Source organism: Lepidochelys kempii, chromosome 6 (assembly GCF_965140285.1).
Source record: "Lepidochelys kempii isolate rLepKem1 chromosome 6, rLepKem1.hap1, whole genome shotgun sequence".
Taxonomy (NCBI): Eukaryota; Metazoa; Chordata; order Testudines; family Cheloniidae; genus Lepidochelys; species Lepidochelys kempii.
The window spans coordinates 42,022,639-42,036,438 of record NC_136385.1 but is presented as its reverse complement, the minus strand read 5'-3'; the positions used below and the strand labels follow the sequence as shown (position 1 = coordinate 42,036,438).

The following is a 13,800-nucleotide window of genomic DNA, read 5'->3' as shown; positions in this document are numbered from 1 at the left end:
AGACACCTGCGGCTGATCTCTGCCAGCTGCCTCAGGCTCACAGGGCTGTTTAATTACGGTGTAGACATCTGGGCTCATGAGCTCTGGGACCCTCCCACCTTGCAGGCTCCTAGAACCCATGCTACAGCCTGAACATCTACACCATAGTTAAACAAGATGAAACCACCAAATTAATTTCTTTTTGTGACAAAATTTTGAGCCCAGATCTCCATAGGTGAAAAGCCAGTACACTAACCCAGTACACTACCTTACTCCTGAAGGGCTCCTATTATACTACAATCCTAGAGTCTTAACATTTCTCCTGTCCTGCAGAGAGAGATTGTCTTATTAAGAAGAACTCAGTGTTATTGAATGGAATACACTCTAAACAGCAGGAAATGCTCTCCAGGACGATGGAATTTAAAGACCGCAGAACTGTATCTTTTGAAGGATGTCTGCATCTCAAGAAAAATAAGATCTGAAAAAGAGAACCACCCGAATAACGGGTTGATTAAGGTGTAAATCTGGGATCTGGAAGGATGTGGAAAAATTGGAAAGAGTCCAGCGGAGGACAAAAAAAATGATTAGGGGACTGGAACACATGACTTATGAGGAGAGGCTGAGGGAACTGGGGATGTTTCGTATATGGAAGAGAAGAATGAGGGGGGATTTGATAGCTGCTTTCAACTACCTGAAAGGGGGTTCCAAAGAGGATGGCTCTAGACTGTTTTCAGTGGTAGCAGATGACAGGACAAGGAGTAATGGTCTCAAGTTGCGGGGGGGAGATTTAGGTTGGATATTAGGAAAAACTTTTTCAGTAGGAGTGTGGTAAAACACTGGAATGCGTTACCTAGGGAGGTGGTGGAATCTCCTTCCTTAGAAGTTTTCAAGGTCAGGCTTGACAAAGCCCTGGCTGGGATGATTTAATTGGGGATCGGCCCTGCTTTGAGCAGGGGGTTGGACTAGATGACCTCCTGAGGTCCCTTCCAACCCTGATATTCTATGATTCTATGATCACCCTGAAGAATGTAGACTGATTTTAAAAAGACCACGGTATCTTCATAAAACACATAAAATGGTGACTCTGTTGACAAAGCCTGCTAACTAACTGAGAAATCTGATGTGATGGAGAAAATAAAAGCCACTTTACATGAAACAATATGTAAGACACATTTCTGAAGGTCCCAGGATAGAGAGAATGACCTAAACAAGCAATATATATACACACAAATCCCTACAGAACATGCTCCTAAACACTAGTAAATGATTTGCACAGATGCAATATGTGACATAACTGATTTTGGGATAGAAAATATTCTTAAATGTTGAATGGAATTGAAAAAGACCAAACTCCTACATTATTTTACCTCCAAATGGAAAGTTTTCTGACTTTCATATGCTGTAGGTAGTCTCTTTTTCCAGGCAAAATCAGGTAACTAAATGTTTAAGTACTAGCATCTGTACACATAAAATTAGAGACCAGGTGGAGGTCTGAAAGAAAATCAGATCCTACGCTACTTTAAAAAAAAAAGTTCTATTTGTAAATATAACACCTAGCTCTTACACAGAATTTTTCATCAATGGTTCTCAAAGTTCTTTAAAAGGAAGGTCAATATCATCTCCATTTTATAGATGGGGAAAATGAGGCACAGAGAGGTGACGTGAGTTACCCAAAGTCACCCAGCAGGCCAGTGGAAGAGTCAGGAGAAGCATCCAGGGCTCCTTAGTCCATTGCAGTGCTCTGTCAATTAGGCAACACTGCCTTTCCACTTATACAAAGTATAGTTTGTCATACAATCTAGATAATGCTTAATGTCTCATCCAGTGCTGACTGAAGTCAGCTCTGTATATATGAATACAATGAACAGGATTTCTAACACAAGTTCCTGGAGAAAGTGTGAAGTAAAACTATATACCTCATCCTGTGATCAAGAAAGATTTCTCCTACTTTTGAGATCTGTTCCAAAATAAGCAAAAACTAAACAAACAAAATAGCAATTCAAAACATAAGTAGCAAAAAGCAAAAACTGAAAATATTTTAACATTCCATAACAAGTGGGCACTGTCAAACATAAGAATGGCCATATGGGGTCAGACCAATGGTCCACCTTGCCAAGTATCCAGTCTTCCAACACTGGCGGGGTGCCACATGCTTCAGAGGGAGTGACTAGAACAGGACAATTTATTGAGTGATTCACCCTCTGTCAGCTAGGCCCAGCTTCTAGTGGTCAGAGGTTTAGAGACACCCAGAGCATCCCTGACCATCTTGGCTACCAGCCATCAATGGACCTAGTCATGAACTGATCTAACTCTTTTTTATAAAACCAGTTATACTTTCAGCCTTCACAACATCTCCTGGCAGAAGAAGTACTTCCTTATTTGTTTAAAACCTGCTGCCTAGTGATTTAATTGTGTGACGCCTGGTTCATGTGTTATGTGAAAAAGTAAATAACACTTTATTTACTTGCTCTACAGCATTCATGATTTCAAGACATCTATCATATTCTCCTTGGTTTTCTCTTCTCCAAGCTGAACAGACCCAGTCTTTTTTAATCTCTCCTCATATGGAAGTTGTTCCTTACCCATAATCATTTTTGTTGCCCTTCTTTGTCCCCTTTGCACATCTAATATATCTTTTTTGAGATGGGGCAACCAGAACTGCATGCAATATTCCAGGTGTGGACATACCATTATTTATATAGTGTCATTATGATATTTTCTGTCTTCTTATCCCTCCCTTTCCTAATGGTTCCTAACATTCTCTTAGCTTTTCTGTCTGCTGCTGCACATTGAACACGTTTTCAGAGAACTATTCACAATGAATCCAAGATCTCATTCTTGAGTGGTAACAGCTAATTTAGATTACATCATTTTGTATGTATATTTGGGATTATGTTTTTCAAGGTGTATTACCAACATTGAATTTCATCTGTCATTTTGTTGCCCGGTCATCCAGTTTTGTGAGATCTCTTTGGATCTAGTTTGAGTAGGTTAGTAACATGAGCAAACTTTGCCACCTCACTGTTTACACCTTTTTCCAGATCATTTATGAAAATGTTGAACAGCAATGGTCTCAGTACATATCCTTGAGGGTCCCTGCTATTTATCTCTCCACTGTGAAAACTGACCATTTATTCTTACTGTTTCCTGTCTTTTAACCAGTTACTGATCCATAAGAGGACCTTCCCTCTTATCCCATGACTGCTTAATTTGCTTAAGAGCCTTTGGTGAGGGACTTAGTCAAAGGCTTACTGAAAGTCCAATACACTATATGCACTAGATCATGTTTGTTGTCCACATGTTTGTTGACCCCCCTCACAGAGTTCTAACAGGTTGATGAGGCATGATTTCCTTTCACAACACGTTGACTCTTCCCCAGCATATCATGTCCATCTAAGTGTCTGATAATTCTGTTCTTTACTATAGTTTCAAGCAATTTGCCTGGTACTGAAGTTGGGTTTACCAGTTTGTAATTGCCAAGTTCACCTCTAGAACCTTTAAAAAAAAATCTGTGTCAAATTAGCTATTTTCCAATCTACTGGTACAGAGGCTGACTTAAGTGACTGGTTATATGCCATGGTTAGTAGTTCTGCAATTTCATATGAGAGTTCCTTCAGAACTCCTAGGTTAATACCATCTGGTCCTGGTTACTTATTACTGATTAATTCCTCAATTTGTTCCAAAACCTCCTCTAATGACACCTCAGTCTGGGAGAGTTCCTCAGATCTGTTACCTAAAAAGAATTGCTCAGATGTGGGAATCTCCCTCACATCCTCTGCAGTATAGACTGATGCACAGAATTCATTTAACTTCTCTGCAATGGCCTCGTCTTCTTTGAGTGCTCATTTAGCATGTTGATCATCCAGTGGTGCCACTGAGTTTGACAGGCTTCCTGCTTTTCATGTACTTGCAAAAAAATTTGTTGTTAGTTTGTCTTTTGCTAGGTGCTCTTCAAATCTTTTTTGCCCTGCCTAATTACAGTTTTGCTCTTGGCTCGCCAGAGTTGATTTTTATTTATCAGAGTAGGATTTGACTTCAAATTTTTAAAAAGATGTCTTTTTGTCTCTACCTGCTTCTTTTATGAGTTTTTAGCCATAGTGGCTTTTTTTGGATTGGAGGCAGGAGGCTGTTAGTGGATTTATTTTTTTAAATGGGAATACGTGACCATACTCTCAAATGATACAAACATACGCATACACCAGATTGAAAGCATCACTCTATGGCGTATTTTTAGCACAACTTAGGGCTGTGAGAATCATTAAGTTAAACTCTAATAAGCATCCATTACCTATGTTTTCTAGTTCTACTGTCAAGCATTCTTCAAAAACAAAGTCAAAATACAGTCTTCTGAAACTGTGATGGTACTGCTAGATCATCCTTTAATGGGTAAAGTGGTCAGTATTCTGTTCTTTCCCCTCCCTGAGAACAAGTACGTCACTTCTTTGACATGCCTGGTATTAATGACCTATGGGGAGGAAGTCTTTTATGACCTAAGAAAAGATCACTTTTACATGAGATATCCTGCAAAGCAGTGAAGTACACTGCTATTACAGTCAGTGTGTGTTTGAGTAGTTTATTTGGATGCTTGACACATGATCCCAATTTTCACTGGATGGACTACTAGTGAAATGCAAGTAATTTGTTGGGTACCAGTGTGCGGAAAGAGGGAACAAGTATTCTACAACCCTCACTGCATATCTTTATTGAATACATATGTAGAAGATTATTTTCATTGGCATGCTAGGTTTCTCTTGACTGAAAGTTAAATAAATAAATGAAGACTTGGAAATATAATGTGGAAAACAAAATTAATAAAAGAATTTTTGTCCTATTAATTGATCTGATATAAAAACAGTAAGATCCTGTTTTTATTATTAAAATCAACATTAAATTACTTCTGAAAAGTAAAATTCTGAACACTGTTAATTTTAAGAGTTTAGCACGTATTTCTTAAATAGCCAAATATTTTAGATCACAAGTATTATTAATCAACTTTAAACAGCAAATTTGCATTAACCACTCACCTGTTTCTCTTCTTTAATGTGTGCATTTTCTTCACTGAGCTTTTTATTAATCTCTGTTTCCTTAACAAAATATAAAATGAACACTAAGTAATGTATGAAAATATTATGCAACAATCTTTAATATTAATAATATTTTCTTTAATAAAATTACATTAAACTGATTTTTCATCCTTATCTAGAGCTATTTAATTAAATTTAGTGCTTGAAAGAAATTTGATCTTATAAATACTAAAATATCTTACATTTATAATTTAGTTAGTTTCCTAGAAAATGTAGTATTTAAAATCAAATAATTGTCACTAAATATATTCAGTTCACAAAACTGTATAGCAACATGTATGCATCACTTGGAAATCATTACAGATGTGTTCTTTAAATGAGCAATAGGAAACATTAGCCAACAAATGTTAAGAGCTTCTTGAATACCATTCTGATTTTTTGTTGTAGTTCTTGTAACTGCTGTTCCTTTGCTGTAAGATCGATGTTTTCTTCTCCCACCCTGTACTGACATGTGACCTTGGATCTTATCAAGTCTGTAGTTACTTTCTTCAGTTCCTTAACACAGGAAACATGCATAAATAGTTCATCCAGTATCAGCATTGCAACTCAAAACAGACAAATCTTTAGACTATCCTGACTTGTGCCCTTTCTTTTAAAAAGTACAGAAACACCAAAATAAATGAAATTAAGTAATATACATTAAATGAATAGTAATGACTGTTTATGTTTTTAACTATCAGTGAAAAAAAAAAAGAAAGCATCAAGTCATCTACCATGAGGGGTTGTATAAATATTGCTACTGCCTCTCCCTATTACAAAAGTACTAGAGTTACATTATAGTTGATATGGGTAGGGAACGCCTATGCTGAGCCATACAACAGGAGTAAAGTACCCATTAGTACACCAATGACAACGTCTGGGTACTTCTGGGAAATAGCAGAAAAAAAGGAAGAGCAGTGGATATCTGGCAAAAACAGGAACAGACCATAAATTTTTGGGATCTTTGCTTTCTCTGTAACATTAATTACTTAATCTCAAGAGAACACTAAATTAATTTAATATTAGAAACCTTTACAACATGATTTTCCATTTAAAATATGCCTTTGATTTTACAGCCTTTATAATCTTTTAAATATCCTGCACTTTTTAAAAAAAACATTATCTGTTTTCTAACTAGTTTATCCAAAGCGGCTAGTGCAGCAAATAAACAGCAAATGCTTTGATCTCATTAAATTACAACTTATAGTTCCTGGACTCATAAATATTATGCCCTTTTCTCCCCCACCCTCCCTTTCTGGTGCAAGGTAGTCTGTTTAATATCGCTCTCTCCTTGAGCACTCTGACGTTTACTCAGACAAACTGCAGAGGTTATGAATGCTGTTCACAGATAGTATCAAGAATTCTTCATGATGCCATAGTTGTGAACCAAGCATTCAGAATGGTAATAGTTTTATCTAGCAACTATGTTTGGTCTGTTTAACTTTTCTCTACAAAACTGGAATTCCATCTTATCACAGAAACAATGGTTTAACTGTTCTGGACAAAATCATATACCAGTGCAAAAGAAAAAAATGAAGATTATCTTGCATGTGAAATTCATGAAAATAGAGTTATATGAAAGAATATGTCTATAGCTATTACTTTCAATTAATTCATTTTTTATTATCTTTAATACTCTGTAGTCATAAGTGAATTTACAGTGCTCTTACATAGACAAAGTATAATTGTTTGTTTAATTTGAAGACAGGAAAGAGAATAGTATTACTTTAGAAATGTGATATTTTATAATCTGAAAATTATAGGATTAGGAAATTTTCAGTTTTTTCATACAAAAATTAGACAATACTCATTATGTTAGTTTTTACTGAAAGGGTCTATACAACAAGTAACAAAACATATTTTCAAAATTAAATGTGAGAGGTTTGACTTTGAGGAAGTGAGTACTATGTCAATTTTTTGGATGCACTATCTGTATAGGAGACAGTTGTTAGATTCTGTGTACTATAAAGCCCAATGGATAAGCAAGTGCAAATACTGTCTATGGCTCTGATACTGCATGCTTTCTAAAACTCAGGATTTACTGCCATGCACAAAAAGAATCCTACAAAGTAGTCAGTTTGGTCCTTACTTCATATCTTGCACTGTAAAAACAAAAAAGAAATCTATTATGCACATTTATATTGTGGCCATGGAGGTTAGGTAGAGGAGTGGGAGGTCTAACTGAGGAATATATATATTTATTTTCTTTTATACCAATACCGCAAATCTGGTATATCTGACCATGTAGATAGAGAAAATACTAATAGTCAGATCTAGAGACAAACCCACTCACCAATGGCAAGTAGAGAACTTTCTGTGGTGAGTGCAGGGGCCTAGGCCATCACTTTATGAAGAATTTTAAGTTTTGAAATAAAAATAATTACGTTTCTAGCCTTTATGGCTTCAAAGGTAATGTTCCAAATATGAACCAAATGTAAACAGATGCAGTGTTTTCATCCAAACAATCAGTTGTAAGCACCAGAGAATTACAGGTTGTAAGAAATAGCCAGCATGGGTTTATCAAGAATAAATCAGACCAAACCAACCCAATTTTCTTTTTGGATAGGCTTCCTGGCCTAGTAGATGAGGAGAAGCAGTAGATGTGATATATCTTGATTTTATTAAGGCTTTTCACACAGTACACAACTGGTTGAAAGACCATACTTAAAGAGTAGTTATCAAAGGTTTATTGTCAAATTGGGATGGTGTATCTAGTGGGATCCTGCAGGAGTCCATCCTGGGTCCAGGTCTATTCAATATTTTCATTAATGACTTGGATAATGGAGTGCAGAGTATGCTTATAAAATGTGCAGATGACACCAAGCTGGGAGAGGTTACAAGCACTTTGGGGAACAGGATTAGCATTCAAAACAACCTTGACAAATGGGAGAATTGGTCTGAAATCAACAAGATGAAATTCAATAAAGACTAGTGCAAAGTACTACCACTTAGGAAGGAAAAATCAAACACCCAACTACAAAATGGGAAATAACTGGCTAGGTGGTAGTAGATCTGGGTGTTATAATGGATCACAATTGAATGTGAATCAGCAGTGTGAAGCAGTTGTGAAAAAGGCTAATATTCTGGGGTGTATTACTAGGAATGGCGTATGTTAGACATGGGTGGCAAGTGTCCTTCTCTACTCAGTACTGCTGAGCCATCAGCTGGAGAACTATGTCCAAATCTGGGTGCTGCACTTTAAGGAAAAGATGTAAATAAATTGAAGACAGTCCAGAAAAGAGCAAACAAAAATGATAAGTTTAAATAAAACCCTCAGTATGAAGAAAGGTTAAAAAAAACTTGGTATGTTTAGCCTTGAGAAAAGAAGACTGAGGGAGAACCTGAGGACAGTCTTCGAATATATTAACGACTATTATAAAGAGGACAATGATCAATTGTTTTCCATGTCTACTAAAGTAGGACAAGAAGTAATTGGCTTAATCTGCAGCAAGGAAGATTTAGGTTAAATATTAGGAAAAATTTTCTAACTATAAGGGTACTTAAGTAAGGCTTCCAAAGGAGGTTGTGGAATCCTCATGAATGGAGATTTTTAAGCACAGGCTAAACAAACACCTGTCAGGAATGGTCTCAGTTTATTTGGTCCTGCTTCAGTGCAGGAGGCTGGACTGACATCTCAAAGTCTCTTCCAGCCCTACATTTCTATGATTCCTAAGTCTACTGTATCTGAGCTCTAGTGTTTCAGCTTTTTCTTCTAACTTTCTTAGAGGTTTCTACCATAACAAGACACTGGTTGGTTTCAGAACTGCTATTCAGAACCCTGTAACCAAAGTGAACCTGACAATGAATTATGTCAGTTTCATTCTATTGCTGCATGGGAAAGCTAAGAGATGCAGCTGAGATACTGGACCCTTTGAACTGGCTGGTGGCCCTGTCCCCAATCTTTTGTGTTGTCCTCTCTCCACTATCTTCTGTGGTGAATTCCTCAAGCTTTGTTCAGTATAATTTTTAAGGGTTTGTTTCTTTCAACTGTTATCTTTGCCAAGTTTCAATTTAAGCATTTCATAAATAATCATTACCAAATACTTGAAATGAAACCTGCCAAATGTAATAGCTAAAACCAAATATCCTAAAATACAAAATATTGAGAATGAAACCTATGCCACAGTCCTGTTAAGACAAGGCTGCAATTGAAAGGAGTTCAGGTCAGGAGAAGGCTATATCCTCCCACAAGTAGTAGAATGAGTCATTTTAAGAGAATCACAATGTCCCAAGGCCAGTTCTAAAAATTTTGGTAATCAAACAAACATACATAGTCTGTCTAAAAACCAATTAGATACACTTTGCTTGGGGCACATACACTTGCGCCAATCTAACTTAGGAGCCACCACAGTTGCATATTGGACAGCTCCAATCTAATGTCCTGGATCTGTATGTGCCATTCTCTTAATCTTGGAGGTGTAACTTACTTTTACGGCTACGAGTACAAGTTAAATTATATTCTCCAGCTTCAGACTCCTATCAGTAGCAACTCTATGAGAGCAATTACTCCTGATCTGGGGCTAAACTTCCTAATGGCTTTGAAAATGGCTGACAGCCCACTGAGAGTAGAGCACACAGAGTAGTAAATTTATTCCTGCTCCAGCACTGAGGCTGGTTCAGGGACTAAGGGGGATGGACAACTTGTATGCCTCAGATCCTGGAGCCGTCACAGGCAAGATCAGCCCAATGCTAGTTAGGTCAGCCATGTGAGTTGTACCCTGGATGTAAGAACCCTTTTGGGCCTTGTAGCTATTGGTAATAGCCAGGGTGCAGGATACACCCCTTCTTGATCCCAGCTTGTTCCAAATATGCTTTACTGTGATGGGGGTTCCCGTCTGCTTTGTGTTTTCTGCAGATGCACCCTACACTACAGTGGAGCTATTCTACAAAGGGGTTCACTTTGTGGTCACTTTGCACTGGCTAGGCTGGCACGAACTGACCATGAGCAAAATGAATCAGGCCCAGAACATTTATGATTTAGTCCTGACACCTCTCCCTTTTCACAAGACCCATATTTCCAGTCTGTAGTCAGAACTGAGAAGCCTCCCACACAGTTGTAAAGCAGCAATGCAGTGTAAACCACTGTATAACTTGCTTGCTCACCAGAAATGGTGGACAAGCAATCAAGCTGCTAAATGGCAGAGCCGATCAAATTTTGGATATAATTTTTGCAACATTTTTTATTGAAAATTCTTTTTTTTACTGAATTTCAACATTTTGATGAAATGTCAAAATTAGAAATTGTGATGAATTCTCCAAAATTGTCTAGAAACATAACAAATTATCAAGAAAACAGCCTCTTAAAGGTTTGGATAAAAAGCAGCAAACACCGAATAACTTACTGAGTTTTTTGGGATCAGGGAGGTTTTTTAAAAAGTAACAAAATAACTCAGGCATGAATTTCAGTATATTTTTCTCAGAACAGCAATTTCTTATATACACAGCTTTGACACACCACATTCTATGACTACTGTGAATTTTCCAAATCCTTTTTGTTTAGGAACTCAGCTTACTCTCAATTATTTTATATGATGTTTTCTACTTGTAAAACTGTTTAAAAAATGGGTAAACATCCTGCCTGTATTGTGGCATATGGCACTTCCATCACTATATGCAAGAAGGTGATGAGGCTCCTGCTTGAACAACAACAGGCAGAGGGTTAACTCGCAGTGTAGTTCTCTCACCAGTGCTAAATGTGGAGGAAGCATTTGAAGAGTGAAGGTCCAATTAGACGTTTACAAGAAAACCAAGACACTTTATAAAAGCATGTCATGGTAGTCAAAGGAGGAAAGGAGACTTTTTTTTTTGCTTATATAAAAATATTTTCTTTTCATTTATACCCCTAAAGCTCAAGAATAAATCCTGGAGGAAAAAAATCTTAGTGAAAGATTGTGTTGCTGGATACAGTGTACAATTTTCTTGCCCTCACCTATTAAAAAGTCCTAATAATTATTTCATAAAATTGTTCTGGGTTTTTCCTTTAACCAAAATAACTAATCCAATTTACTATTACGTTCACACATTTCTGGAATTTTGAGGTTTATCATGAAGCCTTAATCTGGACGTAGTGCAGGATCAGACCCCAGTTCCAGTGTATGCCTCTCAGTTATGCAAAAGCCAGTTTTCGTGGACTCCACACAATTTTTGATCCTGCCTGAGAATGTGAACCATTCTACATAGACTAAAATTCATTTCTCAAAGATTAAGACTTCTGTGGTCAAAATGCACCACATAGTTATATTTGTTCTGAAGAGGAACACACTGTTGAGATTAACCATTTTAAAACAAATCCCCCATTTTAGTTTTGTTTTTCAAAACCATTTACTTTTGGGGAGTGGATTTTTGGTATAATGCTATTATCATTTGAATAACGGATTTGGACTGAAGCCTTTTCTAAAAGCTATAAAACCGCTTCATAATTTGCACACCCTTTTGAGTAATTTCACAACGTTGTGCTTTATCATTAAGTTTCTAAGTATGATTTTAACAATAGACATAGCTCTGACCTTTTGGATCAAACAGTCATTTTGGAACTTGGTATTTTTGAATACTCAAGGTGTGCCTTATACTCTAGTATGCAACTAAAAATAAATTAGATTTAATTAGTGATTTATCTTTGCTGTTATTAAAACTGTGAGCACAAAATAAATGTCTGCAATAGGCAACAAGCTTGAGATTGAAAGAAACAGATGAAAAAGGGTCTTAATTAATTAAACTGTCTATCTCAGGGTATAATTGATTTCTGGACCAGATTTTGAAAGGCATCATACCCCAATGAACCTCAACAATGAGAAGCTGTGTATTCTATTAAAAACTGAAAAACAATACTAGGTGCAGGTAGAATTTTAAAGCATTGCTGTACTCATCAACCTCACTTTTCAGAAATGCAAGAGTCACAGTGAGTAAATGTCCAATTTTGATCAGCTTAAAACAAACTTAAATGGTAACTGAATCCCTCTCCTAAACAACTAATTTTCCCTCTTGCAAGTAGTAGTCTCAAGACTCCTGAACAGGTAGTTTCATGTAGCAACAGCGGGAGCAGGACCACAAAGTCATCTGTCTGAAGATATCAGTGCAACAGAAACCCAAAGGAGATTGGGAGTGGAGCAGTGAACTGGTTCTCTTCCAAGCTTTCTGGGAGCCTGATGATCAAGGGGAAAACATTGTTGGATCTCCCTTCAAATAAAAGGAAGTGGGGAGGAGGAGGCAAGAATAAGGTGGCATTATGGACAGAGATGAAATTAGATGAGCATTGCAGGGGTTGCCTTTGCTTTTCTCCTGTCTCCCTTTAATTGGCTGCTAGAAGCGAAGAGAGAACTGCCCCTCCTGACACACACATTGATCCTTTTAGCTTGCCTCACTCACCTGCTTAGGAGAAAGGGAAAATCCAAAGAGATGTCCGGCAACTACTATAGTTCTGCATGTGTGAGGGACAGGAGGGAGCTCAGTGGCGGGGTAGCCTCACTGTCCACATGTCTTGTGCCCCCCATTCACCATGGTTACACGTGTCCCAAAGCTCTCCATTTATTTTAGTGATGCTGCAATGTTTTTTTTTTCTCCCAGGCTACCAGACTTCTTTTATAGGCATAGGTGCTCTTTTGCCCATTCCCCATATGCCAGGGGTTCTCAACCTTTTTCTTTCTGAGGCCCCACCAACATGCTATAAAAACTCCATGGCCCACTTGTGCCCAAGAACTGGTTTTCTGCATATAAAAGCCAGGGCCAGCATAAGCAGGGCAATTGCCTGGGGCCCCAGTGACGCTATATTGCTCAGGCTTCAGCTGCAGCCCTAGGGGTTTCAGCCCCTTGCGGTGGGGCTTCAGCTCTCTACCCTAGGTCCAGCAAGTCTAATGCTGGCCCTGCTTGGTGGACCCCCTGAAATCTGCTCACGGCCCCCCCAGGGAGTCCCAGACTCCAGAGCAAGAACCACTGCCATACTCTATCTCAATGGTTTTCAACTGGGAAGGGAGGCCACAGAGTATGTCTAAGGGGTCTGCAAAAGGCTGTGGCTTTCAAAGTGGGATTTGCAGACTATGTAAGATTTCCATTTGAAACTTTTAGGGGTCCAAGAATGAAAAAAGGTTAAAAATCACTGTTTTATCTCCTTGTGGCTACTCTGAAAAGTACCATCTATTGCTTCTCTCTATGGGGTGGGAGAGGCAATGGCAACAGAGCAAAGGAGAAAGCCATCCTACCAGTTATTGGCAAGGAAGAAATTGGGATGAGTGAAGATCAATGACAGTTCCTATATGCCAGGAACTCCTCAGAGCTGCCCAACATTTGATGAGCTTTCCTCCCACATATTTTTTACACAGGAAGGGGAGCATATAACATAATACCTACCTTTTATATAGTGCTTTTCATCCACAGATTTCAAAGCACTTTATAAAGGAGGTCAGTAGCATTATCCCCATTTTACAGATGGGGAACTGAGACACAGAGAGGGATGTGACTACACAAGGTGACCCAGCAAAGTAGTGACAGAGCCAGGAACTGAACCCAGGTATCCTGAGAGCCAATCCTAGCCACTTAGCCATTATGAAGAATAGCGCTACAATTTGTATGTTATTATTCTTACTACTTCTACTGAAGGTCCTCAAAGAAACCCAACTAAACATATGGAAAATACATACTGAACTTACCTCCTTTAGATTATCTATTTCAGACTCTTGTCTTTTATTCACTGATGCCAGTTTCTTATTAAGTTGTAGTGCTTCCAGCACTTTAATGAAAAAGAAATCAAAAACATCCTCAAAAC

The 13,800-nt window shown here is 37.9% G+C and overlaps 1 protein-coding gene across 1 annotated transcript in view; it reads right to left on the bottom strand.

The window, feature by feature from the left end:
• CCDC73 (coiled-coil domain containing 73) overlaps positions 1-13,800 on the bottom strand; it is a 140,459-nt gene that overhangs the window by 50,097 nt on the left and 76,562 nt on the right. The window contains exons 9-11 of the mRNA XM_078853444.1: positions 13,685-13,764; positions 5,430-5,558; positions 5,004-5,063 (exon numbers count right to left, since the gene is read on the bottom strand). Coding sequence (XP_078709570.1) covers positions 5,004-5,063; positions 5,430-5,558; positions 13,685-13,764 — 269 coding nt within the window. The remainder of the gene's footprint in view (positions 1-5,003; positions 5,064-5,429; positions 5,559-13,684; positions 13,765-13,800) is intronic.